Source organism: Scyliorhinus torazame, chromosome 12 (assembly GCF_047496885.1).
Source record: "Scyliorhinus torazame isolate Kashiwa2021f chromosome 12, sScyTor2.1, whole genome shotgun sequence".
NCBI classification, from domain to species: Eukaryota; Metazoa; Chordata; class Chondrichthyes; order Carcharhiniformes; family Scyliorhinidae; genus Scyliorhinus; species Scyliorhinus torazame.
Window position 1 is genome coordinate 91,350,132 of NC_092718.1, and position 27,546 is coordinate 91,377,677.

At 54.4% G+C, this 27,546-nt stretch overlaps 1 protein-coding gene and 1 pseudogene across 1 annotated transcript; one reads left to right on the forward strand and one right to left on the reverse strand.

The window, feature by feature from the left end:
- Nucleotides 1-807: 807 nt before the first annotated feature.
- On the forward strand, nucleotides 808-9,937 carry LOC140386553 (serine protease 1-like; annotated as a pseudogene).
- A 2,799-nt stretch (nucleotides 9,938-12,736) lies between these two features.
- On the reverse strand, nucleotides 12,737-26,310 carry LOC140386552 (trypsin-3-like). The gene is made up of 5 exons (XM_072468974.1): nucleotides 26,162-26,310; nucleotides 21,865-22,018; nucleotides 16,726-16,988; nucleotides 15,258-15,394; nucleotides 12,737-12,932 (listed from the first exon to the last, which is right to left on the reverse strand). The coding sequence occupies exons 1-5, from the start codon at nucleotides 26,199-26,201 to the stop codon at nucleotides 12,783-12,785; spliced, it is 744 nt and encodes a 247-aa protein (XP_072325075.1). The 5' UTR covers nucleotides 26,202-26,310; the 3' UTR covers nucleotides 12,737-12,782.
- Between the last annotated feature and the right edge of the window lie 1,236 nt (nucleotides 26,311-27,546).

Consider the following 27,546-nt stretch of genomic DNA (forward strand, 5'->3'; position numbering starts at 1 on the left):
CCTGAGTACTGAGCCTCTGACAGTGCAGCACTCCCTCAGTACTCACCCTCTGACAGTGCAGTGCTCCCTCAGTACTGACCCTCTGACAGTGCAGCACTCCCTCAGTACTGACCCTGTGACAGTGCAGCACTCCCTCAGTACTGACCCTCTGACAGTGCAACACTCCCTCAGTACTGACCCTCTGACAGTGCAACACTCCCTCAGTACTGACCCTCTGACAGTGCAGCACTCCCTCAGTACTGACCCTCTGACAGTGCAGCACTACCTCAGTACTTGCTTTGGGAATATTTGTTTGAATTTTGTGCTCATACTCTGGAGTGGCGCTTTAGCCCATGACCTTCACCCTCAGAGTTACGAGCATTTCTCCCAACACCACGGCTAAGACCCATTAGAATTAAACAAGAAGTCTTGCAAGACCAGGTTAAAGTCCAACAGGTTTGTTTCGAATCACTAGCTTTCGGAGCTCCTTCCTCAGGTCAATTAGAATTAAAACCAATCTAAAATTACAGTCAACAACACGTCGACATTGCTCTGCCCTGCTATTTAGTATAGGTCATTTGCTGGGCACAATAACCAACATTAATCTACGTTTGATAACAAATCCCAAATCCTGTGAAAAGATACATCTGTTTTTCATTAGCTCAGATTAGCTGTCCCCAATTTCTCACATTTATATTTTGCATTTTTGGAAAGTCTCCTCTAATGAGGACTGTGTTTACTTTGTTACTGAACGATGCAAACCCGAGGAGATAATCTGCCTGTCGGCTGACTATAAATATTGGAGCACCTCCTTCATTCCTCTTTGAGGTAAGAACATTTGAAATGATGATGAAGTTGCTCATTCTCGCCCTCCTCCTTGGAGTCACTGGTAACCACTCTTTTTTCACTCTCTCTCTCTTTTCCCTGTCCTTGGAGACGTTGTCCAAATTGTCTGTTCTGTCGGGCCCCTTGGCAATTTCACTTGCGCCAATGGGGCATGCGCCGGGGGCTGTCCGGGCGGGAGTGTCTGCGTTCAGGGTTCAGAGGTTAAGTGAAGGGGCAAGGACGCGTGGGAACTATATTCATTCGTCAAATTAACCACGCTAGCCAGAGAACTGGCCACCGAATAATTTAAGAGCTTTTAAACTCTGGAATTCTATTCAGTCGAGAAGGGCTGGTGGTGTTTTTGTACAGCGATCACGGAAAATTAACATTCCAGGTACAGAATACAATTAGAAAAACAAATCGTACATTGGTCTTTATTGCAAAGGAATTGGAGTTTAAGAATTGCAGCTGGAAGAGATAGGGAAGGTTGTAGGGACTGGGGGAGGTTACAGAGATAGGGAGGGTTGTAGGGACTGGAGGAGGTTACAGAGATAGGGAGGGTTTTAGGGACTGGAGGAGGTTACAGAGATAGGGAGGGTTTTAGGGACTGGAGGAGGTTACAGAGATAGGGAGGGTTGTAGGGATTGCAAGAGGTTACAGAGATAGGGACAGTTGTAGGGGCTGGAGGAGGTTACAGAGATAGGGAGGGTTGTAGGGACTGCAGGAGGTTGCAGAGTACAGGGAGGGTTGTAGGGACTGCAGGAGGTTACAGAGTACAGGGAGGGTTGTAGGTACTGGAGGAGGTTACAGAGATAGGGAGGGTTGTAGGGGCTGGAGGAGGTTACAGAGATAGGGAGGGTTGTAGGGGCTGGAGGAGGTGCAGAGATAGGGAGGGTTGTAGATACTGGAGGAGGTTACAGAGATAGGGAGGGTTGTATGGGCTGGAGGAGGTTACAGAGATAGGGAGGGTTGTAGGGGTTGGATGAGGTTACAGAGATAGGGAGGGCTGGAGGGACTAGAGGAGGTTACAGAGATAGGGAGGGTTGTAGGGGTTGGATGAGGTTACAGAGATAGGGAGGGCTGGAGGGACTAGAGGAGGTTACAGAGATAGGGAGGGCTGGAGGGACGAGAGGAGGTTACAGAGATAGGGAGGGTATAGGGGCTGGAAGGAAGCACAACCCTCCCTGTGTCTATAAACTCTGACAGCCCCGCCAGCCCTCCCCTACTCTGCAACACTGTTGGGCCCATGTGGGGAAACGGTAGATTGCCGCCAGCGGCAGGGTGCGAAGGAGATGGTGTCGGACCGCGTGTGATTGTCCGAGGAGTCACCATGTGTGCTTTCCCAATGGCAGCTGCGTTCCCAGGGGATGAGAAGATTGTTGGTGGTTATGCGTGCTCCCCCCACAGCGTCCCCTGGCAGGCCTCCTTGAACATTGGGTACCACGCATGTGGAGCCTCCCTCATCAACGACCGATGGCTGGTCTCTGCGGCTCACTGCTGGTATTAGTAAGTATCCCGGCAAAACCTACTTATCTCTGCATCGCGTACAAAGTGTGTTCTTTGTTTTATGTAATGTGCCCAGTCCACTTGTATCCATGTTTGAAAATGAACGACACAGAAGCGCTGGAGAGATCGCAAAGGGACTGAGTCTCAGATCTGGAAGCTTCGAGCAAACGGGAAAGACTGAATTGCTGGGCGTCTTACCTCTTGGCAGGGGGGACCTGATCGACGTCAATAAAGTAGTGAAAGGGGTTCCATGGGGTTGGCGGAGAGAAGATGTTTCCACTTGTGAAGGGAGAGATCAAAACTCGGGGCCTTCAATATGCGATTGTCATTAATAAATCCAATGGGGAATTCAGGAGGAACATCTTGACCCAGAGAATGGGGGGAATGTGCAACTCACTCCCACAGGGAGTGGGGAGAATGTGGGACACACTCCCACAAGGGAGTGGGGAGAATGTGGGGCTCGCTCCCACAGGGAGTGGGGAGAATGTGGGGCTCACTCCCACAGGGAGTGGGGAGAATGTGGGACACACTCCCACAGGGAGTGGGGAGAATGTGGGGCTCACTCCCACAGGGAGTGGGGAGAATGCGGAACTCGCTCCCACAGGGAGTGGGGAGAATGTGCAACTCACTCCCACAGGGAGTGGGGAGAATGTGGGGCTCACTCCCACAGGGAGTGGGGAGAATGCGGAACTCGCTCCCACAGGGAGTGGGGAGAATGTGCAACTCACTCCCACAGGGAGTGGGGAGAATGCGGAACTCACTCCCACAGGGAGTGGGGAGAATGCGGAACTCGCTCCCACAAGGGAGTGGGAAGAATGTGGGGCTCACTCCCACAGGGAGTGGGGAGAATGTGCAACTCACTCCCACAGGGAGTGGGGAGAATGCGGAATTCGCTCCCACAAGGGAGTGGGGAGAATGTGGGGCTCACTCCCACAGGGAGTGGGGAGAATGCGGAACTCGCTCCCACAAGGGAGTGGGGAGAATGTGGGGCTCACTCCCACAGGGAGTGGGGAGAATGCGGAACTCGCTCCCACAAGGGAGTGGGGAGAATGTGGGGCTCACTCCCACAGGGAGTGGGGAGAATGCGGAACTCGCTCCCACAAGGGAGTGGGGAGAATGTGGGGTTCACTCCCAAAGGGAGTGGGGAGAATGTGGGCTCACTCCCACAGGGAGTGGTTGAGATTAATAGTATCGACGCATTTGAAGGTGAAACTGGATAAACACACGAGGGAGAGGAACAGATGGAGACAGGGGTGAGATGGAGAGGGTGGTGGGAAGGAGGTTGGTGTGGGGCAGAAATACCGGCACAGAGCAGAGGGGCTGAATGTTTCTGTGAAAATCTCTCTGATTGGAGGGATTGCCTGTTTCCCTGCCTCTTAGTTCCACCATCATTTTACGGTGTCTCTCTGAGAGAAGAATGCCACAATGCCAACTCCACCCTGTCAGACCACTCGATCAGCTGGTAAACCCCCCCCCCCCCCCCCACCACCACCACCACCACCTGACATGTTCCCAGGGAAGATGTGGGGACAGGCCGGGAGGGAGGGCAGCTTGTTGGGGGGCAGGGTGTGGGCAAATGTTCTCGCTGATTATGTCGCCTCCTGAGGCCTCACTAATGTGTCTCTCTCACTCCCGCCAAGCCCCAGCATGATGGTGGTGTCGTTGGGAGACCCGAGTTGGGAACGTTTCGAAGGGACGGAGCAGCTGGTGAAAGTTGATAACATTTTCTGGCACGAGAAGTTTGATTACAGCACCCTGGACCATGACATCATGCTGATCAAGCTGGCTGAGCCCTGTATCATTAACCAGTACATCATTCCTGCCAAACTGCCCACAAGCTGTGCAGTCGACGGCACACTCTGCACCGTGTCTGGTTATGGAAACGTACTCAGCAGTGGAAGTAAGTTTTCTTTGTTTATTCACCCCAGTCGTTGGGAACCTGTCTGGGTTGGACTCTCTCCTGTGGTGGAGGGGACTGCTTTTAGCGAAACCCAGAGATCGCCCAGTAAGATCCCTCAAACTCTAACCCAAACACACCGTCATGGCCTAGTGGTCAGGCCTTCCAGTGACGAGCACAAAAGGTGCTGGGTTCTCTCCTCACTTAAACCAAATCAAAATTCAGGCAGCTCTGTCAGTGGGTCAGTCCTGAGGGAATGCTGCACTGTCAGAAGGTCAGTACTGAGGGAGTGCTGCACTGTCAGAGGGTCAGTACTGAGGGAATGCTGCACTGTCAGAGGGTCAGTACTGAGGGAATGCTGCACTGTCAGAGGGTCAGTACTGAGGGAGTGCTGCACTGTCAGAGGGTCAGTGCTGAGGGAGTGCTGCACTGTCAGAGGGTCAGTACTGAGGGAGAGCTGCACTGTCAGAGGGGCAATCCTGAGGGAGCGCTGCACTGTCAGAGGGTCAGTACTGAGTGAATGCTGCACTGTCAGAGGGTCAGTGCTGAGGGAGTGCTGCACTGTCCGAGGGTCAGTACTGAGGGAGTGCTGCAGTGTCAGAGGGTCAGTCCTGAGGGAGCGCTGCACTGTCAGAGAGTCAGTACTGAGGGAGTGCTGCACTGTCTGAGGGTCAGTCCTGAGGGGGAGCTGCTCTGTCAGAGGGGCAGGCCTGAGGGAGCGCTGCACTGTCAGGGGGTCAGTCCTGAGGGGGAGCTGCTCTGTCAGAGGGGCAGTCCTGAGGTAGTGCTGCACTTTCAGAGGGTCAGTCCTGAGGGAGCGCTGCACTGTTAGAGGGTCAGTACTGAAGGAGTGCTGCACTGTCTGAGGATCAGTACTGAGGGAGCGTTGCACTGTCAGAGGGTCAGTACTGAAGGAGTGCTGCACTGTCTGAGGATCAGTACTGAGGGAGCGCTGCACTGTCAGAGGGTCAGTACTGAGGGAGTGCTGCACTGTCAGAGGGTCAGTACTGAGGGAGTGCTGCACTGTCAGAGGGTCAGTACTGAGGGAGTGCTGCACTGTCGGAGGGGCTGTCTTGAGGAAGCGCTGCACTGTCAGAGGGTCAGTACTGAGTGAGTGCTGCACCTTCAGAGGATCAGTACTGAGGGGGTGCTGCACTGTCAGCGGGTCAGTCCTGAGGGGGTGCTGCACTGTCAGAGGGTCAGTACTGAGGGAGTGCTGCAGTGTCTGAGGGTCAGTCCTGAGGGGGAGCTGCTCTGTCAGAGGGGCAGATCTGAGGGAGCGCTGCACTGTCAGAGGGTCAGTCCTGAGGGGGAGCTGCTCTGTCAGAGGGTCAGTCCTGAGGTAGTGCTGCACTTTCAGAAGGTCAGTCCTGAGGGACCGCTGCACTGTCAGAGGGTCAGTACTGAAGGAGTGCTGCTCTTTCAGAGGGTCAGTCCTGAGGGAGCGCTGCACTGTCAGAGGGGCAGTCCTGAGGGAGTGCTGCACTGTCAGAGGTGCAGTACTGAGGGAGTGCAGCACTGTCAGAGGGTCAGTACTGAGGGAGTGCTGCACTGTCAGAGGGGCAATCCTGAGGGAGCGCTGCACTGTCAGAGGGTCAGTACTGAGTGAATGCTCCACTTTCAGAGGGTCAGTACTGAGGGAGTGCTGCACTGTCCGAGGGTCAGTACTGAGGGAGTGCTGCAGTGTCAGAGGGTCAGTCCCGAGGGAGCGCTGCACTGTCAGAGGGTCAGTACTGTGGGAGCGCTGCACTGTCAGAGAGTCAGTACTGAGGGTGTGCTGCACTGTCAGAGGGTCAGTACTGTGGGAGCGCTGCACTGTCAGAGAGTCAGTACTGAGGGAGAGCTGCACTGTCAGAGGGTCAGTACTGAGGGAGTGCTGCACTGTCAGAGGGTCAGTACTGAGGGAGTGCTGCACTGTCAGAGGGTCAGTACTGAGGGAGTGCTGCACTGTCAGAGGGTCAGTACTGAGGGAGTGCTGCACTGTCAGAGGGTCAGTACTGAGGGAGTGCGGCACTGTCAGAGGCTCAGTACTGAGGGAGTGCGGCACTGTCAGAGGCTCAGTACTGACAGAGTGCTGTTGGCTGAGTTGGATGTATACGATCTCATTCACTGTTGGGAAAAATGCAGTGAAGGAGTTATCATCCCCGGTCCACTGGTACCAACATTTATGACATGACCAACGTGATTAGCACTGCTGCCTCCTGGCGCTAAGGACCCGTGGTCAATCTCAGTCCCTGGGTCACTGTCCGTGTTGCGTTTGCACATCCTCACCATGTCTGCGAGGGTCTCACCCCTGCAACCCAAAAATGGGCAAGGTAGGTGGATTGGCCATGCTAAATGGCCCCTTAATTGGAAAACTTTAAATAAAGATTACCATTGTGTGGCTAAGTTTGGTTTGCAAATTGTGAGATCTTGTTGTCTGCTAATAGGCTCCCAGGTTTTCCACATTGTCACAGCAGCTGTACCTCAAAACAGATAATTGCTTCATTGAAGGGGGAAGCATTTTGGGATATCCGCTGAATGGAATTGTAGTGATTGACATTGCTCAGTGCTTGGTGTGAAGTTTTCCCATTGTTCTGTTCCAGCCCAGTATCCCAATGAACTGCACTGTGTCGACGTGCCAACGATGAGCTTTGCCGAGTGCAGTGCTGCCTACCCTGGGCTCATTACTAGCACCATGATGTGTGCCGGCTTCCCACAGGGGGGCAAGGATTCCTGTCAGGTAAGGCCCCTGTAACCTGTCCTTACTTTTCTACTGGTTAGTCACAGGCCTCTCTGAAAGAGGGAGAGGGAAATATAGACGGAATGAGAGATATAGAAAGAGAGAGAGGAAGAGAACAGGAAATAGAGAGGGGGAGACAGAAAGAGGGCAATAGATAGAGGGAAGAATGATCGAGAGAGAGAGAAAAAGATTGAGAAAGAGAGCGAGTGAAAGAAAATTTGAGTAAGGAGGGAGGGACAGAGAGAGAGAAAGAGAGCAAGGGGAAGAGAGAGAGGGAAAGGGAGTCAGGGTGAAAAAGAGGTACAGGCAGAGAGTGAAAAGGAGAGAGGGGGAGAAAGAGAGGGAGTGAAAGAGAGGAGAGAAAAAAGGGAGAGAGAGAGAACAATAGAGCGAAATACAGATCCAGGATAAACCATTTTGCACCCAGAGAGCGATCAGCCTGTGAAATTCATTACCACAGAAAACAGTTGAGGCCAAACACTGTGGGCGGGATTCTGTGATCGACGATGAAAAATCGCGTTCACCGATCGTCCGGAGAATCCCCGCTTACGCTGGAATCGAGGGTGGCGCTGTTTTTGCGATGCTCCACCCCCTCAAAAACGGCCTGAGTGCAGCGCTGCCACAATCGGGGGAGGGGGGGGGCCTTCCGCTGACCGGTGGGGCTTCGTGGAGGGCGGGGGGGGGGGGGGCGTTCCGCTGACCGGTGGGGCTTCGTGGAGGGCGGGGGGGGGCGTTCCGCTGACCGGTGGGGCTTCGTGGAGGGCGGGGGGGGCAGGGCGGTTCCGCTGACCGGTGGGGCTTCGTGGAGGGCGGGGGGGGGGGGGGCGTTCCGCTGACCGGTGGGGCTTCGTGGAGGGCGTGGGGGGCAGGGCGGTTCCGCTGACCGGTAGGGCTTCGTGGAGGGCGGGGGGGCAGGGCGGTTCCGCTGACCGGTGGGGCTTTGTGGAGGGCGGGTGGGGGCGTTCCGTTGACCGGTGGGGCTTCGTGGAGGGCGGGGGGACTGGTGGAGGGTGGCCCGGGAGTGGTGAGCGGGGGGGGTTACAGCGGGGTAGTTTCTGGCAGGCTGAGTCTGCGTGCGGTCGATGCCATGTTGTACGGCGCTGCCACCGCCGTGCGTATGCGCGACCACGGACCCGGCCATTCTCCGCCCATATGTGCAGGTACAGCTGTGCTTTACGCTGCAGGGCTGCTAGCCCCCCCACCGGGCGGAGGATCGGTGTGGGGGCGGTGCTGACTTTCTGGTCGTAAGACCAGATGGATCCTGTGGACATAGCCATAGGATTGGAGAATCCACTCCTGTATTGTTTCAAGAAGTTAAGCAGAGTTCTTGGGATTAAAGGGATCGAAGGATATGGGGGGATGTTGGGATCAGGCTATTGAGCTGGAAGAACAGTTATGGCCTTAATGAATGAAAAAATGAATGAAATTCGCTTATTGTCACATGTAGGCTTCAAGTGAAGTTACTGTGAAAAGACCCTAGTCGCCACATTCGCCTGTTCGGGGAGGCTGGTACGGGAATCGAACCGTGCTGCTGGCCTGCCTTGGCCTGCTTTCAAAGGCAGCTATTTAGCCCTCTGCTAAACCAGAAGTGGGGCAGGCTTGAATGGTCTCCTCCTGCTCCTGTTTTCTGTGAGGTAGGGCAGGGAATCGAAAAGGGAGAAATCTGTAAGTGAATTCTGGTGGAAGGGTATGTGGTGGGGAAGGGGGGGGGGAAATGTGGGGGCCAGAGTTAAACGTCAACAGGTGGGGGAGGGAAGAGAGGGTGTGTGGGGGGTCATAGTTAAACGTCACCGAGTTGGGTGGGTGAGGGGAGAGGGCGGAGTGTATTGTGCAGAGTTAAAGGTCACTGCGTGGAGTGGAGGAAGGTTGAGGGGGGGGGGGGAGTGTGGGCGTCAGAGTTAAAGGTGGGGGGTGGGTGAGGCGTGGAAATGGAGGATAGTGTGGAGGGCAGAGTTTAACGGTTGCTGACTGGTGGGGGGGGGGGAGTATGGGGGGCAGAGTTAAAGGTCACTGAGTGAGAGAGGAGAAAGGTGATTTTGCAGGGGCAGAGTTAAAGGTCACTGAGTGGGGTGGGGGGAGAGGAGAGGGCGGAGTGGGGGGGAGTTAAAGGTCACCAAGTGGTGTAGGGGAGGTGAAAGGGGGAGCGTGGAAGCAGAGTTAAAGGTCACCGAATGGACTGGAGGAGGGTAAAGGCGGGGGGGGGGGGGGCAGAGTTAAAGGTCACCAAATGGACTGGAAGAAGGAAAGGGGGAGTGTGGGGGGGGGGGGGGGAGGCAGGGGGGGGGGCGCAGAGTTAAAAGTCACTGAGCGGGGTGAGGGTGGGAGAGTGTGGGTGTTTGGGGGTCAGAGTCAAAGGTCACTGAGTGGGTGGGGGATGGGGAAAGGAGGAGTGTGGGGGTCAGAGTTAAAGGTTATTGGGTGGGGTTGGGAGGGGAAAGCGGGGGGGGGAGTGTGGAGTGCAGAGTTAACAGTTACCAAGTGGGATGGGGTAGGGAAAGGAGAAGTGTGGGGGCATTTGTAACGATTATCGGGTGGGGTGAGGGTGAGGGGACAATATGGAGGGAGAGATAGGTAGAGGGAGTGTGAGAACCCTGTGAGGAGGGAGGAATTTGTCGATTAGTTTGTTGGGGTGAATTTGAGGGTCTGGGACTCCAGTCACGGTGGAGCAGGATCTGGCCAAGCTATACTGTCAGATGGATGTTTTGCCTTGACGTGGCGTGTATAATGGCCTATCGCATTTGTTATTCTGCGGACACAGGAGACTCCGGTGGTCCACTGGTGTGTGATGGCGTCCTCCAGGGTATTGTTTCATGGGGCTATGGGTGCGCTGAACAGAATCATCCAGGAGTCTACACCAAGTCTGCTCGTTGTTGACTTGGATTCACGACACCGTGGCGAACAATTAAACCCACCCCCATCGACCTCCACCTCCACCTGGTAGACTTGGACTTCTGCCAAGCCTTACAGGAACAATGTAGTATTGTTTGAAATAAAGAATTAAGATGGCATTCTCTGTGTATCTGTTTGTTGGCTTGACTACCTTCAAATAACGGGAACTTATAAACTTTATCATTCACTCAGGGAATGTGGGGCAAAATGAAACCCAACCATCCCCAATTGCCCCTGTAAAGATGATGGTGGTAACTTGCTGGGGCATTTCGAGGATCTGGAGTCACATAGAAATCATTGAATCCTCAAAATAGGCCTCATCGCTGTCCCGTCTGTCCCAGTTTACTCAAGAGTAACTTGGCTGCTCTCACTCCCCCTGACTTCTCCCCGTCAATCCCAAATGTTTTCCTTGCAGGTAATGATCCCTTTCGAAATCCAGAAACTCCATAGAATTCCTCCATTCGGCCCATCGAGTCCGCACCGATCCTCTGAAAGAGCAGCCTACCTCGGCTCGCCCTATCTCCACCAAACCTGTACATTTTTGGACACTAAGGGGCAATTTAGCATGGCCAAGCCATCTAACCTGCAGATCTTTGGACTGTAGGAGGAAATCGGAGCACCCGGAGGAAACCCACGCAGACACGGGGAGAACGTGCAGACTCCGCACAGGCAAATCATCCAAGGTTGGAATCGAACCCGGGTCCCTGGCACTGTGAGGCAGCAGTGCTAACCACTGTGCCACCGCGCCGCCCTATTCCTCGATTGAACCTGCCTCCCCCACACTCAGGCGGTGCGTTCCCGATCCTAACCACTCTCTGGGTGATAAAGTTTCCCCTCATGTCCCCATTGCATCTTCCACCAATCACCTTAAATCTGCGTCCACTCTGGTTCTTGACCCTTCCCCCAATGGGAACAGTTTCTCTCTCTATCCCCTCCATCCTGACCACCCCCCGTGCCATCGTGATTGTGATGTCCCCGATCAAATCTCCTTCTCCACCTTCTCTTCCGAGGTAAAAAGTCCCAGATTCCCCAATCGATCTGAGTCACTGATTGAAGTCCCTCATCCTGGAACCATTTTCTTGAACCAAAGGCCAGACAGGGTAAGGATGGCAGATTTCCTTCCTGAATGGATATTGCAGTGACCTAACTGGGAACTGGGCATTCCTGCAGACGAATCACCTGTCACCGCTATTGATTTATTGATACTGATATTTCAATTTTGCGGTACCAGCAACCCCCCCCCCCCCTCCACTTTCCATTGCCATCTATGTGACGAGGTTCATAGAACATAGAACTGTACAGCACAGTACAGGTCATTCGGCCCACGATGTTGTGCCAAACTAGTCTGAAACGAAGATCAAATTAACGTACTCCCAATCATTCTAGTGCACTCCATATGCCTATCCAATAACCGCTTGAAAGTTACTAAAGTGTCCGACTCCACCACCATAGCTGGGAGTGCGTTCCATGCCTCAACCACTCTCTGAGTAAAGAACCTACCATGGACTTCCCTCTTATATCTTGCACCATGAATCTTATAGTTATGCCCCCGTGTAACAGGAAAAAGTCGCTGATCATCCACTCTATCTATCCCTCTCATCATCTGCGATTTATCTTAACTTGCTGATATAAGTTTTAATCGTATTCCCAATGGCTCTCCTGGTTGAGTTCAACTTAAATCGCTGCAATATTACCATTGGCTTTGGGTGGTAGTGTGTTTTCACCAATTCATCTATCTCAGGGAATGACTTAGAATCGGGTGCACTTGGGAATGTGAGACGGCATATTATTAAATTGTAGGGCTGGGTCTCACGTGCACACAGAAGGATTGTCTTACTCTTCTCATCCTACTCTTTCACTGGCCTGAACAAAGTAGCCCAAACGTTCAATGTATCGTCCAATTCTCCAAAGAGGCATTAAAAGGATCTCTCCATCCGAATAAGGATATATCTGCAAACACTCTACAATTTCTCAACTCTAACTGAACTGCAATGTGCCATGATCTTGGGACAACTTATTTTTTATTTTATCCTCATTGCCAATGTCATATTTCCCGTTCACCAGTTAGGTAAATAACAACTGCAACATTTATTTACAGATATATCCACAATGCAGAGAGGCTTGCACCCTCGTGACTGTGAATCAGCTTCCTTTATCAAACTGCTACAGAAACCTACGCTTGCCAGCATCTCCCACCCTGGTCCCTGATTGGATACCTGGGCCACCTCATCCTCTTGGCAGCTCGCCCCTTGAAGTACAAGCACTACGGGCAGGATTCTACATTGCCCGACGCTGATATCGTAATCATCGATCGGACGGAGAAGCCCTTCCGATGCCCAAATTGGGGGCGGCGCCGGTTTGACGCCGGTTTTTGATTCTCCGCCCCCTCTGAAATGGCGTCATTGCTTTGCGCGCCGCATGCCATTAGAACAGCGTTGGCGCATCATCGGAAGTCCCTCTCCCGATGCTCCGCCCCCGATGGGTCGAGTCCCCTACCGCGTGGGGGACATGTGGTCTGAGTGGTCGGGAACCTGGCGTGGCGGCCGCGGACTGTGTCCAGCGCCGCCACAGTCGGCCGGTTTTGGCGCAGGAGCCGGGAGTTATACCTCGCGCGGCTGCTAGCCTCTCACGGTCCCAGGATGGTGAGGGTTCAGTGTCGATTTTGGCCTCGTTAAACGCCACAGTTCCCACCCTGGTGTCGGCACTTAGCTGCAAAATCGCAGAATTCAGCCTGACTTATGAGATAATGATTGATTTGGAGAGGAGTTTATTTAGCTTTGAGATGTCTCAGGGATGTGGGATAATGATGGAATTGGAGTGGGGTTTAGTGAGGTTTGAGGTGTCTCTGAGAGTATGATCCGTTGAATGCTCATTATCAAAATACATCAACCCAGGAAATAAAAATTCTTTGATCAGCGTTTATTGAATTATTTTCTTTTATTGATCGTTCTGTTCAGGCCATTCCTAATTGTTCTGCATAGTGTCCCTGACCCAGGAAATGTAGTTGTAGACTTCAGTGTACACGCCTGGGTAATTTCTCACCGCACAGCCAATTCCCCACGAGACAATTCCTTCCAACTTCCCATTGCAAACCAGTGGACCTCCAGAATCACCCTGTGTGTGAGCAGAGGAAAGAGTTGATTACAAAACAATCAGAGCAACTTAACAATTATATACAGATGGCAACATGGTTAAAACATCCCAGGTCTTCACCGTCAGGGGCATCAAAGAAAAGTGATATCCAGACCCATCAGGAGATGTTAAGGACAGGTAACGAAAAGCTCGGTCAAGGAAGAAGCTATTAAATGGAGAAAGTGAGTGTGATTAACAGAGAGAGAGAGAGAGAGCGTGAGTGTGATTGATAGAGAGAGAGATAACGGAAGTGAGTGAGTGCATGCTAGAGACAGAGAATGTGTGTGGGAGGGAGAGAGAGCTTTGGGTTCCAAACAGCTGAAGGCACAGCATGAGTCAGTGGATGCTCAAGATGCCGAAGTTGGAGGAGCGCAGAGATCTCGGAGGGTTGTCAAGGGCTGGAGAAGGTTACACAGATAGGGGGGGGGGGGGGGGGGCTGTAGGGGCTGGAAGAGGTTACACAGATACGGAGGGTTGTAGGGGCAGGAGGAGGTTACACAGACAGGGAGAGTTGTACGGGGCTGGGGGAGGATGCACAGGTTGGGAGAATTGTAGGAGCTGGAGGAGGTTGCACAGATTGGGAGGGATATTGGGGCTGGAGGAGGTTAGAGATAGGGAGGGATGTCGGGACTGGTGGAGGTGACAGAGATACGGAGGGATTTATGGGCTGGAGGAGGTCGCAGAGATAGGGTGGGATGTCAGGTCTGGAGGAGGTTACAGAGATAAGGAGGGATTTTGGGGCTGGAGGAGGTTACAGAGATGGGGAGGGATGTCGGGGCTGGAGGAGATCAGGCACTGTAATCCGACTTAATTGGTAATCAACAAAGGACCACACCCAACACAGCAGCATTAAATCTGCAGCATGCTCTGGAATGCCTCCTGTCTCAGAGAGCTCCTCCCTGTGGGGTGATTGCCTACTTAGTCCAGTTTGGTTATCCAGAGCAGGCGACCCTTACTTTGCTGTGTTGCCCTTCAAGGGACAATCGGCAGAGGCATTTTCCCAGTATAATTCAGCAGAATGAGGTATTTTTGAAATCTGTCAGTCGCTAAGGAGAGCTGGTCAGGCGGGGTACTGAGAGAATGCTGCCCCTCTTGGGCAAGTCCGGAATAAAGGGGCACAGTTTATGAATAATGGATCTCCCATTTAGGGTGTAGGGGAGGATTTATTTTTTCTCTTTTATTGGGATTTTCCACACGGAGCGCAGTGGAGGTCGGATGTTTGAATATATTTCACGCTGCCAGAGATTTTGACCGACAAGGGAGTGAAGGGTCAGAGGGAGCTGGCGGAAAAGGTCACAATCAAATCGTTCAGAGGTTTTGAATGTTGGAGAGGGCACGAGAAGCTGCCGCTCGATTCTATTTCTTAATTTATGATATCCGAGCCCATATGAGATTCCACCTGTTCATTTATGTATTTAAATGCGGGATGTGGGCGTCGCTGGCTAGGTCAGCATTTATTGCCCAGCCCTTCAGAAGGTGGCGGTGAGCTGCCTTCTTGAACTGCTGCAGTCCCCAAGGTGTAGGTGCACCCACAGTGCTGTTAGGGGGGAGGTTCCGTTGTCATGGTCACAATACTGGAAAACAACTACAGCCCTGGCAGCTTAAGGAGTAAAATCTCTGTCTGAACCTTTTTCCAGGGTTGGAGGGATTGGACAGAGTGGAGACAAGCGGCATATATTTTACAGATGGTGGAGCTACCATTGAGCATTGAGTAGCAGCAGGTGGGAACACCAGTGAGAGAGAGGCCGTCTGAGAGGCCCCGGAGGAGAGGGAATGGGAGGCCCCAGAGGGGAGGGGAGGCCCAGGATGGGAGGGGAGACCGAGGAGGGATGGGGAGGCCTTGCCCCGGGGAGGGCAGGGCTGAGTGGGGGAACCAGTGTTAATTGCATTATTGAGGCATAGGCCAGGAGGTACGGAGAGAGGTGTGGGGTGCACGGTCCGTGAGGGGTGTGTGCCCTCATCCATAGTGGGTGCTCACCCCCCCCCCCCCCCCATGCCCACATCTCCACTGGCAAACTTTCCTGTTTCTCATCCCGAGCTGTCCGGTACCTGATCGTCTTAATATTGAGAATGGGTTGGAAAAAACCCATAGCAGCCATTGAGTGGTCACTTAAAGGCCTTAAGGATGCTTGGCTGGACTTAATGTCCCATACACTCTACTCCCCCCCCCCCCCCTCTAAAATCAGGTACGTGTCGGTGTAGGGAAACCCATTGATGCAATTTCACACTCCTCCTCCTCCTGCCCCTCCCCCTCCTGCCTCCAAACCTGCCAGGTGGACTGCAAAGTTCAGGTTGGTGCATGCTTACCTGGCAGCTATCCTTCCCACCCTCGATGAATCCAGCGCAGAACATATTTCTGGAGATGCGGCCAGGATAAGCCTGGTGGCAGGTTTTCAGAGACAGCACAGGGACATCAAGGCACTGGAGTTGAGCAGGATACTGAACTGAGAAAGGAACACATTTCACAAAGTCGATTCAGTCTGGAATTATAGCAGCAAAGCCCATTGATAGTCACACTGCTGACGACAGGTAGAGAGGGGAATATCTTCCATTAATAACCTGTAGAAATGTGGATCTGTCACACATCCAGAAATCGGAGGAGAATGTATCCCAGAAAAATGGGTTATGATGCTAAAATGGGCCTAAATAATCTCTCACACACATTGCAATCTGTGAAATCACACACACTACAATCTGTGAAATCACACACACTACAATCTGTGCAATCACTCCCATACACCACAATCTGTGAAATCACTCAAAACACTACAATCAGTGAAATTATACACAAACTACAATCTGTGAAACCACTACAATCTGTGAAATCACACACCCACTAAAATCTGTGAAATCACTCACATACACTACAATCTGTGAAATCACACACAAACACCCGCTACAATCTGTGAAATCACACACAAACTACAATCTGTGAAACCACTACAATCGGTGAAATCACACACCCACTACAATCGGTGAAATCACACACCCACTACAATCTGTGAAATCACACACACGCTACTATCTGTGAAATCACACACACACTACTATCTGTGACATCACACACACAGTACAATCTGAAATCACACACACGCTACTATCTGTGAAATCACACACACACTACTATCTGTGAAATCACACACACAGTACAATCTGAAATCACACACACGCTACTATCTGTGAAATCACACACACACTACTATCTGTGAAATCACACACACAGTACAATCTGAAATCACACACACACACACTACAATCTGAAATCACACATACGGAGGCAGAGCTTGGGCTTCTCTCATGTCCTAAGCTAACAACTCTCTCAATTTACACCAGTTAAAGAAATGTCAGAAAATCTTTTGTGGGGTCTTAAAACTGTTGGTTATGGGATCATGCTCTGTATAGAATTGTTAGTATTTATGACAGACGGGCGGAGAACGAGTTTGGGTTGATATCGCAACATCTCCATCCTCTGGGCTGCCCAATCTGCTTGACAGACAGTGAATCATTTGTGGCGTGTGGACTCTGTTGGGATGCAATCAATCAAAGTTGCTCATTTCACATAGTGCGATCCCGCAAATACTCCCAGTGAGTTATTGAGCAATCTGTTCTCATGCGGTAAGGTGAGGGTGGGATGTGGACCAGGAGATTCCGTCTTTGCAAATACCCCGAGACCTGGCGTGATGCTGATGTTAAGTGGAAGTATGAACCGGGCTCTCCTGTCACATAAACGCACTGAGGGTTCGCCCATGCGGTTTGGGATGTACATTCCACTCACCACCTCCGTCGTTGAGAAGGTTTCCCCATCCCGAGACAAGGCACTCCTGCCCGACAGAGGGGTGGGAGCTGGTGAGCTCGATGGGTCTGATGTAGTTGTTGAAACGGATCGGTTTGGAGAGTTTCACCAGCATGATATCGTTGTCCACAGTCCTGGGGTTGTAGAAGGGGTGACTGATGACTTTGGAGGCGACGATATGTTGCTCAGTACCTTCGTCCACCTCGGTGTTGTGTTCGCCAATATGGGCCACCAGCGAGTCAGCTCTGCCAAGGAAAGACGGAGGGACTTGTGTTTATTTAGCACCTTTCACCATCTCTGGAGAGCCAAGCGCTCTCGACGGGCAACAATATACTTTGGGAAGCAGAACATCTATTGTCCTAATAGGAGAGGCAGCAACTGATCCAAACACAGCCAGCCCCCACAGCAAAGAGGCGACCAGACAGTGACTAATACAGGTAGAAATGTAGATAAACAAGCTCTCGGTGAGGTGGCACAGTGGTAAGCATGCTGCCACACAGTGACAGGGACCCGGGTTCGACTACGGCCTTGGGTCACTGTCTGTGTGAAGTTTGCACGTTCTCCCCGTGTCTGCATGGGTTTCCTCCGGGTGCTCCGGTTTCCTCCCACAGTCCAAAGATGGGCTGGGTAGATGGATTGGCCATGATAAATTGCCCCTTAGTGTCCAGGGGTAGGATAAGTGATAAATGTGCAGGGTCATAGGGATAGGGCAGGGGCGTGGACCTAGGTCGGGTGCTTTTTTGGAGGGTCAGTGCATGATACGCTGGGCCAAATGGCCTCCTTCAGCACTGTAGAGATTTTATGGATTGATAAATAAACACATAAACCAACAGGTGGACAGCTAAAGAGCAGAACAAAATGATGAATTGATCTGGGGCTGATTCTCCGCTCTCCCAGCCGTGGGTTTCTCAGCGGAGTGCCGCTCACTGACAGCGGGATTCCCTCTTCCCGCTGCTGGAAAAATGGGATTTCTTATTGAAGCCACCCCCCACTGCTCGGAAACCTGCGGGTGGAGGTGAGCTACCAGCGGAAACACAGATCCCCAGGGCGAAAGTCTCCGGAAACGGCGCGATGTCCGCCGACTGGCGCCCAAAACGGCGCAAATCAGACGGGCATCGCGCCGCCCCAAAGGTGCGGAATTCTCCGCATCTTTGGGGGCCGAGTCCCAACTTTAAGGGGCTAGGTCGGCGACGGACGAATTTCCGCCCCGCCAGCTGGCAGAAAAGGCCTTTGGTGCCCCGCCAGCTGGCGCGGAAATGACATCTCCAGGCGGCGCATGCGCGGGAGCGTTAGCGGCTGCTGACGGCATTCCCGCGCATGCGCAGTGGAGGGAGTCTCTTCTGCCTCCGCCATGGTGGAGACTGTGGCGGAGGCGGAAGGGAAAGAGTGCCCCCACGGCACAGGCCCGCCCGCGGATCGGTGGGCCCCGATCGCGGGCCAGGCCACCGTGGAGGCACCCCCCGGGGCCAGATCGCCCCGCGCCCCCCCCCCAGGACCCCGGAGCCTGCCCACACCGCCTTGTCCCGCCAGTAAGGTAGGTGGTTTAATTTACGCCGGTGGGACAGGCATTTTAGCGGTGGGACTTCGGCCCATCCGGGCCGGAGAATCGCGCGGGCGGGGCCCGCCAACCGGCGCGGCGCGATTCCCGCCCCCGCCGAATCTCTGGTGCGGGAGACTTCGGCAACCGGCGGGGGCGGGATTCACGCCAGCCCCCGGCGATTCTCCGACCCGGCGGGGGGGGGGGGGGGGGTCGGAGAATCTCGCCCCCAATGTTTGCAGATTTGCGGTTCATCTGACAGACAGAGAATGTGGTCAGGACATAATCTCAGATAACTGCATCAGAGGGAGGAGGAACAATAAAGGGGAAAAGAGGACTGACAAAGAAGCCCTAAAAATATAAATAAAATACAATTGAGTGACTGAACAGGGGCGAAATTCTCCGGAAACAGCGCAATGTGCACCGACTGGCGCCCAAAACGGCGCAAATCAGACGGGCATCGCGCTGCCCCATAGGTGCGGAATGCTCCGCATCTTTGGGGGCCAAGCCCCAACCTTAAGGGGCTAGGTCGGCGCCGGGTGAATTGCCGCCCCGCCAGCTGGCGGAAAAGGTCTTTGGTGCCCCGCCAGCTGGCGCGGAAATGACATCTCCGGGCGGCGCATGCGCGGGAGCGACAGCGGCCGCTGACAGCTTCCCACGCATACGCAGTGGAGGGAGTCTCTTCCGCCTCCGCCATGGTGGAGACCGTGGCGGAGGCGGAAGGAAAAGAGTGCCCCCACGGCACAGGCCCGCCCGCGGATCGGTGGGCCCCGATCGCGGGCCAGGCCACCGTGGGGGCACCCCCCGGGGCCAGATCGCCCCGCGCCCCCCCCCCAGGACCCCGGAGCCCGCCCGCGCCGCCTTGTCGCGCCGTTAAGGTAGGTGGTTTAATTTACGCCGGTGGGACAGGCATTTTAGCGGTGGGACTTCGGCCCATCCGGGCCTGAGAATCGCGCAGGGGGGCCCGCCAACCGGTGCGGCGCGATTCCCGTCCCCGCCGAATCTCCGGTGCCGGAGACTTCGGCAACCGGTGGGGGCGGGATTCACGCCAGCCCCCGGCGATTCTCCGACCCGGCGGGGGGTCGGAGAATTTCGCCCCAGATGTCAAATTGCAAAGGGCCATTAAAGTAGATCTGATTGTCGTGTCTGATTGCAATACTCCCGGCTCAGAATGATCCAGGAGACACAGCAGAGGGAGGGTCTAGGAGACACAGCGGAGGGAGGGTTGAGGAGACACAGCGGAGGGAGTGTCGAGGTGACACAGCAGAGGGAGTGTCGAGGTGACACAGTGGAGGGAGGGTTGAGGAGACACAGCGGAGGGAGTGTCGAGGTGACACAGTGGAGGGAGGGTTGAGGAGACACAGCGGAGGGAGGGTCGAGGTGACACAGCAGAGGGAGGGTCGAGGTGACACAGCGGAGGGAGGGTCGAGGTGACACAGCGGAGGGAGGGTCGAGGTGACACAGCGGAGGGAGTGTCGAGGTGACACAGCGGAGGGAGGATCGAGGTGACACAGCGGAGGGAGGGTCGCGGTGACACAGCGGAGGGAGTGTCGAGGAGACACAGCGGAGGGAGTGTCGAGGTGACACAGCGGAGGGAGAGTCGAGGTGACACAGCGGAGGGAGGGTCGAGGTGACACAGCGGAGGGAGTGTCGAGGTGACACAGCAGAGGGAGGGTCGAGGAGACACAGCGGAGGGAGGGTCGAGGTGACACAGCGGAGGGAGGGTCGAAGAGACACAGCGGAGGGAGTGTCGAGGAGACACAGCGGAGGGAGTGTCGAGGAGACACAGCGGAGGGAGTGTCGAGGTGACACAGCGGAGGGAGTGTCGAGGTGACACAGCGGAGGGAGGGTCGAAGAGACACAGCGGAGGGAGGGTCGAGGTGACACAGCGGAGGGAGTGCGAGGTGACACAGCGGAGGGAGTGTCGAGGAGACACAGCGGAGGGAGTGTCGAAGTGACACAGCGGAGGGAGTGTCGAGGTGACACAGCGGAGTGAGTGTCGAGGAGACACAGCGGAGGGAGTGTCGAAGTGACACAGCGGAGGGAGTGTCGAGGTGACACAGCGGAGGGAGGGTCGAGGTGACACAGCAGAGGGAGTGTTGAGGAGACACAGCGGAGGGAGTGTCGAGGTGACACAGCGGAGGGAGGGTCGAGGTGACACAGCGGAGGGAGTGTCGAGGTGACACAGCGGAGGGAGGGTCGAGGTGACACAGCGGAGGGAGGGTCGAGGTGACACAGCGGAGGGAGGGTCGAGGTGACACAGCGGAGGGAGGGTCGAGGTGACACAGCGGAGGGAGGGTCGAGGTGACACAGCGGAGTGAGGGTCGAGGTGACACAGCGGAGTGAGGGTCGAGGTGACACAGCGGAGGGAGGGTCGAGGTGACACAGCGGAGGGAGGTACGAGGTGACACAGCGGAGGGAGGGTCGAGGTGACACAGCGGAGGGATTGTCGAGGTGACACAGCGGAGGGAGTGTCGAGGTGACACAGTGGAGGGAGGGTCGAGGTGACACAGCGGAGGGAGTGTCGAGGTGACACAGCGGAGGGAGCGTCGCGATGACACAGCGGAGGGAGGGTCGAGGTGACACAGCGGAGGGAGTGTCGAGGTGACACAGCGGAGGGAGTGTCGAGGTGACACAGCGGAGGGAGTGTCGAGGTGACACAGCGGAGGGAGTGTCGAGGTGACACAGCGGAGGGAGTGTCGAGGTGACACAGCGGAGGGAGTGTCGAGGTGACACAGCCGAGGGAGCGTCGAGGTGACACAGCGGAGGGAGGGTCGAGGTGACACAGCGGAGGGAGGGTCGAGGTGACACAGCGGAGGGAGGGTCGAGGTGACACAGCGGAGGGAGGGTCGAGGTGACACAGCGGAGGGAGTGTCGAGGTGACACAGCGGAGGGAGGGTCGAGGGGACACAGCGGAGGGAGGGTCGAGGTGACACAGCGGAGGGAGGGTCGAGGTGACACAGCGGAGGGAGTGTCGAGGTGACACAGCGGAGGGAGGGTCGAGGTGACACAGCGGAGGGAGGGTCGAGGTGACACAGCGGAGGGAGGGTCGAGGTGACACAGCGGAGGGAGTGTCGAGGTGACACAGCGGAGGGAGGGTCGAGGTGACACAGCGGAGGGAGGGTCGAGGTGACACAGCGGAGGGAGTGTCGAGGTGACACAGCGGAGGGAGTGTCGAGGTGACACAGCGGAGGGATTGTCAGGGTGACACAGCGGAGGGAGTGTCGAGGTGACACAGCAGAGGGACTGTCGAGGTGATACAGCGGAGGGAGTGTCGAGGTGACACAGCGGAGGGAGTGTCGAGGTGACACAGCGGAGGGAGTGTCGAGGTGACACAGCGGAGGGAGTGTCGAGGTGACACAGCGGAGGGAGGGTCGAGGTGACACAGCGGAGGGAGGGTCGAGGTGACACAGCGGAGGGAGGGTCGAGGTGACACAGCGGAGGGAGTGTCGAGGTGACACAGCGGAGGGAGTGTCGAGGTGACACCGCGGAGGTAGTGTCGAGGTGACACAGCGGAGGGAGAGTCGAGGTAACACAGCGAGGGCGTGACGAGGTGACAAAGCGGAGGGAGAATCCTTACTTACGGTTTTTCACAGTGCGCTGCAGAGATAACCCACCATTCATTGATAATGGAGCCTCCACACCAGCGGTAATTGTCGGTGGTGAAGAAGACTTGCCAAGGCTGGGAGTGTGGTGGACAATTGTAGCCATTGATGATCTTATCATCATCCAGACCCACTGTAGCATCAGAGACAGAGAGTGTTACAGATACATTTCTTCACACCTATCACAAATATCCGAGACAGTGTAGACAAAGCACTAAACATTGGGAGATGCAGCATATAAGAGGTGTAACCAACGGTCACAGAAGACATTGTTTAATGTTTTTAAGATAAATTTAGAGTACCCAACAATTTTTTCCAATTGAGGGTCAATTTAACGTGATCAATCCACCTACCCTGCACATCTTTGGGTTGTGGGAGTGAAACCCACGCAGACCATGGGAGAAAGTGCAGACTCCACACAGACAGTGACCCAGGGCAAGGATCGAATCCATGTCCTCTGCGCCATGAGGCAGCAGTGCTAAGCAGTGTGCCGCCGTGCTGCCCTGAAAATGTTTGATTTATGCCAGTCAATACACGGCATTGTAACACAATTCGTATTCTCTATCAATTGGAGAGTGTCCGATGGGCTGAGATGACTTGGTAACCAGTCCATATTTAATATTCCCTCTGTTCAGAAGGAGTTGGGTTTGAATCCATTGAACCCATTATCCCTGCTGATACTTACAACGGACTACTCTGGCAGTGATACACTCTCAGAGGGTCAGTACTGAGGGAGTGCTGCACTGTCAGAGGGTCAGTACTGAGGGAGTGCTGCATTGTCAGAGGGGCAGTACTGAGGGAGTGCTGCACTGTCAGAGGGTCAGTACTGAGGGAGTGCTGCACTCTCAGAGGGTCAGGACTGAGGGAGTGCTTCACTGTCAGAGGGTCAGTACTGAGGGAATGCTGCACTATCAGAGGGTCAGTACTGAGGGAGTGCTGCACTGTCAGAGGGTCAGTACTGAGGGAGTGCTGCACTGTCAGAGGGTCAGGACTGAGGGAGCACTGCACCGTCAGAGGGTCAGTACTGAGGGAGTGCTGCGCTGTCAGAGGGTCAGTGCTGAGGGAGTGCTGCGCTGTCAGAGGGTCAGTGCTGAGGGAGTGCGGCATTGTCAGAGGTTCAGAATTGAGGGAGTGCTGCACTGTCAGAGGGTCAGTACTGAGGGAGTGCTGCACTGTCAGAGGGTCAGTACTGAGGGAGTGCTGCACTGTCAGAGCTCAGTACTGAGGGAGTGCTGTACTGTCAGAGGATCAGTACTGAGGGAGTGCTGCATTGTCAGAGGGTCAGTACTGAGGGCGTGCTGCACTGTCAGAGGGTCAGTACTGAGAGAGTGCTGCACTGTCAGAGGATCAGTACTGAGGGAGTGCTGCACTGTCAGAGGGTCAGTGCTGAGGGTGCCCTGCACTGTCAGGTGATCAGTTCTGAGTGAGTGCAGTACAATCAGAGGGTCAGTGCTGAGGGAGTGCTGCACTATCAGAGGGTCAGTCCTGAGGGAGCGCTGCACTGTCAGAGGGTCAGTACTGAGGGAGTGGTGCACTGTCAGAGGGTCAGTACTGAGGGAGTGGTGCACTGTCAGAGGGTCAGTACTGAGGGAGCGCTGCACTGTCAGAGGGTCAGTACTGAGGGAGTGGTGCACTGTCAGAGGGTCAGTACTGAGGGAGTCCTGCACTGTCAGAGGGTCAGTACTGAGGGAGCGCTGCACTGACAGAGGGTCAGTACTGAGGGAGCGCTGCACTGTCAGAGGGTCAGTACTGAGGGAGTGCTGCACTGTCAGAGGGTCAGTACTGAGGGAGTGCTGCACTGTCAGAGGGTCAGTACTGAGAGAGTGCTGCACTGTCAGAGGATCAGTACTGAGGGAGTGCTGCACTATCAGAGGGTCAGTGCTGAGGGTGCCCTGCACTGTCAGGTGATCAGTTCTGAGTGAGTGCAGTACAATCAGAGGGTCAGTGCTGAGGGAGTGCTGCACTATCAGAGGGTCAGTCCTGAGGGAGCGCTGCACTGTCAGAGGGTCAGTACTGAGGGAGTGGTGCACTGTCAGAGGGTCAGTACTGAGGGAGTGGTGCACTGTCAGAGGGTCAGTACTGAGGGAGCGCTGCACTGTCAGAGGGTCAGTCCTGAGGGAGCGCTGCAGTGTCAGAGGGTCAGTACTGAGGGAGTGGTGCACTGTCAGAGGGTCAGTACTGAGGGAGTCCTGCACTGTCAGAGGGTCAGTACTGAGGGAGCCCTGCACTGACAGAGGGTCAGTACTGAGGGAGCGCTGCACTGTCAGAGGGTCAGTACTGAGGGAGTGCTGCACTGTCAGAGGGTCAGTACTGAGGGAGTGTTGCACTGTCAGAAGGTCAGTACTGAGGGAGTGCTGCGCTGTCAGAGGGTCAGTGCTGAGGGAGTGCTGCACTGTCAGAGGGTCAGTGCTGAGGGAGTGCTGCGCTGTCAGAGGGTCAGTGCTGAGGGAGTGTGGCATTGTCAGAGGTTCAGAACTGAGGGAGTGCTGCACTGTCAGAGGGTCAGTACTGAGGGAGTGCTGCACTGTCAGAGGGTCAGTACTGAGGGAGTGCTGCACTGTCAGAGGGTCAGTACTGAGGGAGTGTTGCACTGTCAGAAGGTCAGTACTGAGGGAGTGCTGCACTGTCAGAGGGTCAGTGCTGAGGGAGTGCTGCACTGTAAGAGGGTCAGTACTGAGGGAGTGCGGCCTTGTCAGAGGTTCAGACCTGAGGGAGTGCTGCACTGTCAGAGGGTCAGTGCTGAGGGAGTGCTGCACTGTAAGAGGGTCAGTACTGAGGGAGTGCGGCCTTGTCAGAGGTTCAGACCTGAGGGAGTGCTGCACTGTCAGAGGTTCAGACCTGCGGGAGTGCTGCACTGTCAGAGGGTCAGTACTGAGGGAATGCTGCACTGTCAAGAGGGTCAGTACTGAGGGAGTGCTGCACTGTCAGAGGGTCAGTATTGAGGGAGTGCCGCACTGACAGAGGGTCAGTATTGAGGGAGTGCTGCACTGTCAGAGGGTCAGTACTGAGGGAGTGCTGCACTGTCAAGTTGGATACTTAAGGATCAACATTTTTCCCTCTCGGGTGAATCATAGAATCCTGTAGCCACTATTACAGAGGAAGTTCGGACTTTGTGCCATCGTTTTGAAGGGTAAATATTTCCCTCAAAATTAGCTATCATGATGATGGAGTTTTAAGGGAGGAATCTCTCAATTTGGAGGGGACAGTGAGGAAGGGGAGGAAACCCTCCGTTTGGAGGTTCAGTGAGGGAGGAGAGGAATCCTTCCGTTTGGAGGGGACAGTGAGGAAGGGCAGGGGTCCCTCTGTTTGGAGGGGACAGTGAGGGAGGAGGGGACGGTGAGGAAGGGGAGGAGTCCCTCTGTTTGGAGGGGACAGTGAGGGAGGAGGCGACAGTGAGGAAGGGGAGGAGTCCCTCTGTTTGGAGGGGACAGTGAGGGAGGAGAGGAATCCTTCCGTTTGGAGGGGACAGTGAGGAAGGGCAGGGGTCCCTCTGTTTGGAGGGGACAGTGAGGGAGGAGGGGACAGTGAGGAAGGGGAGGAGTCCCTCTGTTTGGAGGGTCAGTGAGGGAGGAGAGGAATCCTTCCGTTTGGAGGGGACGGTGAGGAAGGGCAGGAGTCCCTCTGTTTGGAGGGGACAGTGAGGGAGGAGGGGACGGTGAGGAAGGGGAGGAGTCCCTCTGTTTGGAGGGTCAGTGAGGGAGGAGAGGAATCCTTCCGTTTGGAGGGCACAGTGAGGAAGGGCAGGAGTCCCTCTGTTTGGAGGGGACAGTGAGGGAGGAGAGGAATCCTTCCGTTTGGAGGGCACAGTGAGGAAGGGCAGGAGTCCCTCTGTTTGGAGGGGACAGTGAGGGAGGAGAGGAATCCTTCCGTTTGGAGGGGACAGTGAGGGAGGGAGGAGTCCCTCCATTTGGAGGGGACAGTGAGTGAGCAGTGGAGTTCCTCCGTTTGGAGACTGTGGAAATGCTGGTTGGTGGAGGGGAGGATGCGATGAGAATTCACTTTGATGGCGGGGGTACTGGATGAGAACAGACAGTGCTGGGAGGAATAATTGATCAGGGGAATGAGACAACGAGTTCAGGAGGTGCAGTGATGAGAGTCGGAGTTGAAACAGAGGCAGAGGGAGAGAGTCGATTGCAATGTGCCCCCTGGTGAGGTGCACAGCTCTGCCAGTCTGTACATGACAAGTGCCAGTGACTCCCTCTACAGGGCTGCGGAACAACTTAGCTGGGAGTGAAATTAGAAGTGATGATAATCGCAGAGCAATGGGAAATTCTACCTGTCACCCCGAACAGCAGCACCAGCAGAAACCCCCTCATTTTCTCTCTCCTCCGTGACGGATAACTGCTCACATCTGTTTTTGTCGCGATTATATACTATTGTGTGACTGTAGCAATGATTAATCAATCTAATCCGGTTAACAACCCCCGCCCAACTCAAATCGAAGGGGACTGAAGGTTGTGAGAATGTTGATGAAATGTGCTTTATTGTGGCTCTTGAATGCTTGTCCCTTCAGCAGGCAGACAGATGCAGCAGGCCTTAGCCTGTGACATTCAGCCCTTTCCCGTTCATTAGCCTATTGATTTTCCTGAGACAGCAGCCGCCTGGCAGTCCCAGGTGAACTCATTGCCTCCTCGTTGCTGTCCTTTTTCCAGCTGTTTGTTACTCACCTGTTTTCTTAATCGGGCTGGGAGTTTGAAACCTGGAGTCCACACAGACTTGGCAACAGCACTGCAACTTAACTGGAATGAAAGAAGCCACCAGCAAACAGATTTTGGGGTAGTACAGTGGTTAGCACTGCCTCGGGTGACTGTCTGTGTGGAGTTTGCAATTTCTCCCTGTGTCTGTGGGGGTTTCCTCCGGGTGCTCCGGTTTCCCTACAGTCTAAAGATGTGCACGTTAGATGGATTGGCCATTCTAAATTGCTCCTCCGATTACGGGGTTGCGTGGGAGTTTAGTTTGGGCCTAGGTCTTGTGATCATTCAGAGGGTCGAGGCAGACTCGATGGGCTGAATGGCATCCTTCTGCACTGTACTGTACTGATCCTATGTGTCCACTCCTCTGACCCCAGCATGTCTCAAGGCGCCTATCTGTCACTCAAGATCGTAAACACAATGCACATTTATCTGTAGTATAGTTGGGGTAAATACTTTGGAAGGTCACCCCCCTCATTGTGTGTTCACAATGGGTTGCATACTGCATGAAGATACCCCCTCACTGTTAATGAAGGGGTGAATACTGCAGGAAGATAACCCCTCACTGTCTTAATGAAGGGGTGAATACTGCAGGAACATAACCCCTCACTGTGTTAATAATGAGGTGAATACTGCAGGAAGATACCCCCCACACTGTGTTAATGATAGAGTGAATACTGCAAGAAGATACCACTCTCACTGTGTTAATGATAGAGTGAATACTGCAGGAAGATACCCCATCACTGTGTTAATGTTAGAGTGGATACTGCAGGAAGATACCCCTCACTGTGTTATTGATGGGGTGAATACTGCAGGAAGATAACCCCTCACTGTGTTAATGATGGGGTGAATACTGCAGGAAGATTCCCCCTCACTGTGTTAATGATAGAGTGAATACTGCAGGAATATACCCACCTGAGTGTGTTAATGATGGGGTGAATACTGCAGGAAGATACCACCTCACTGTGTT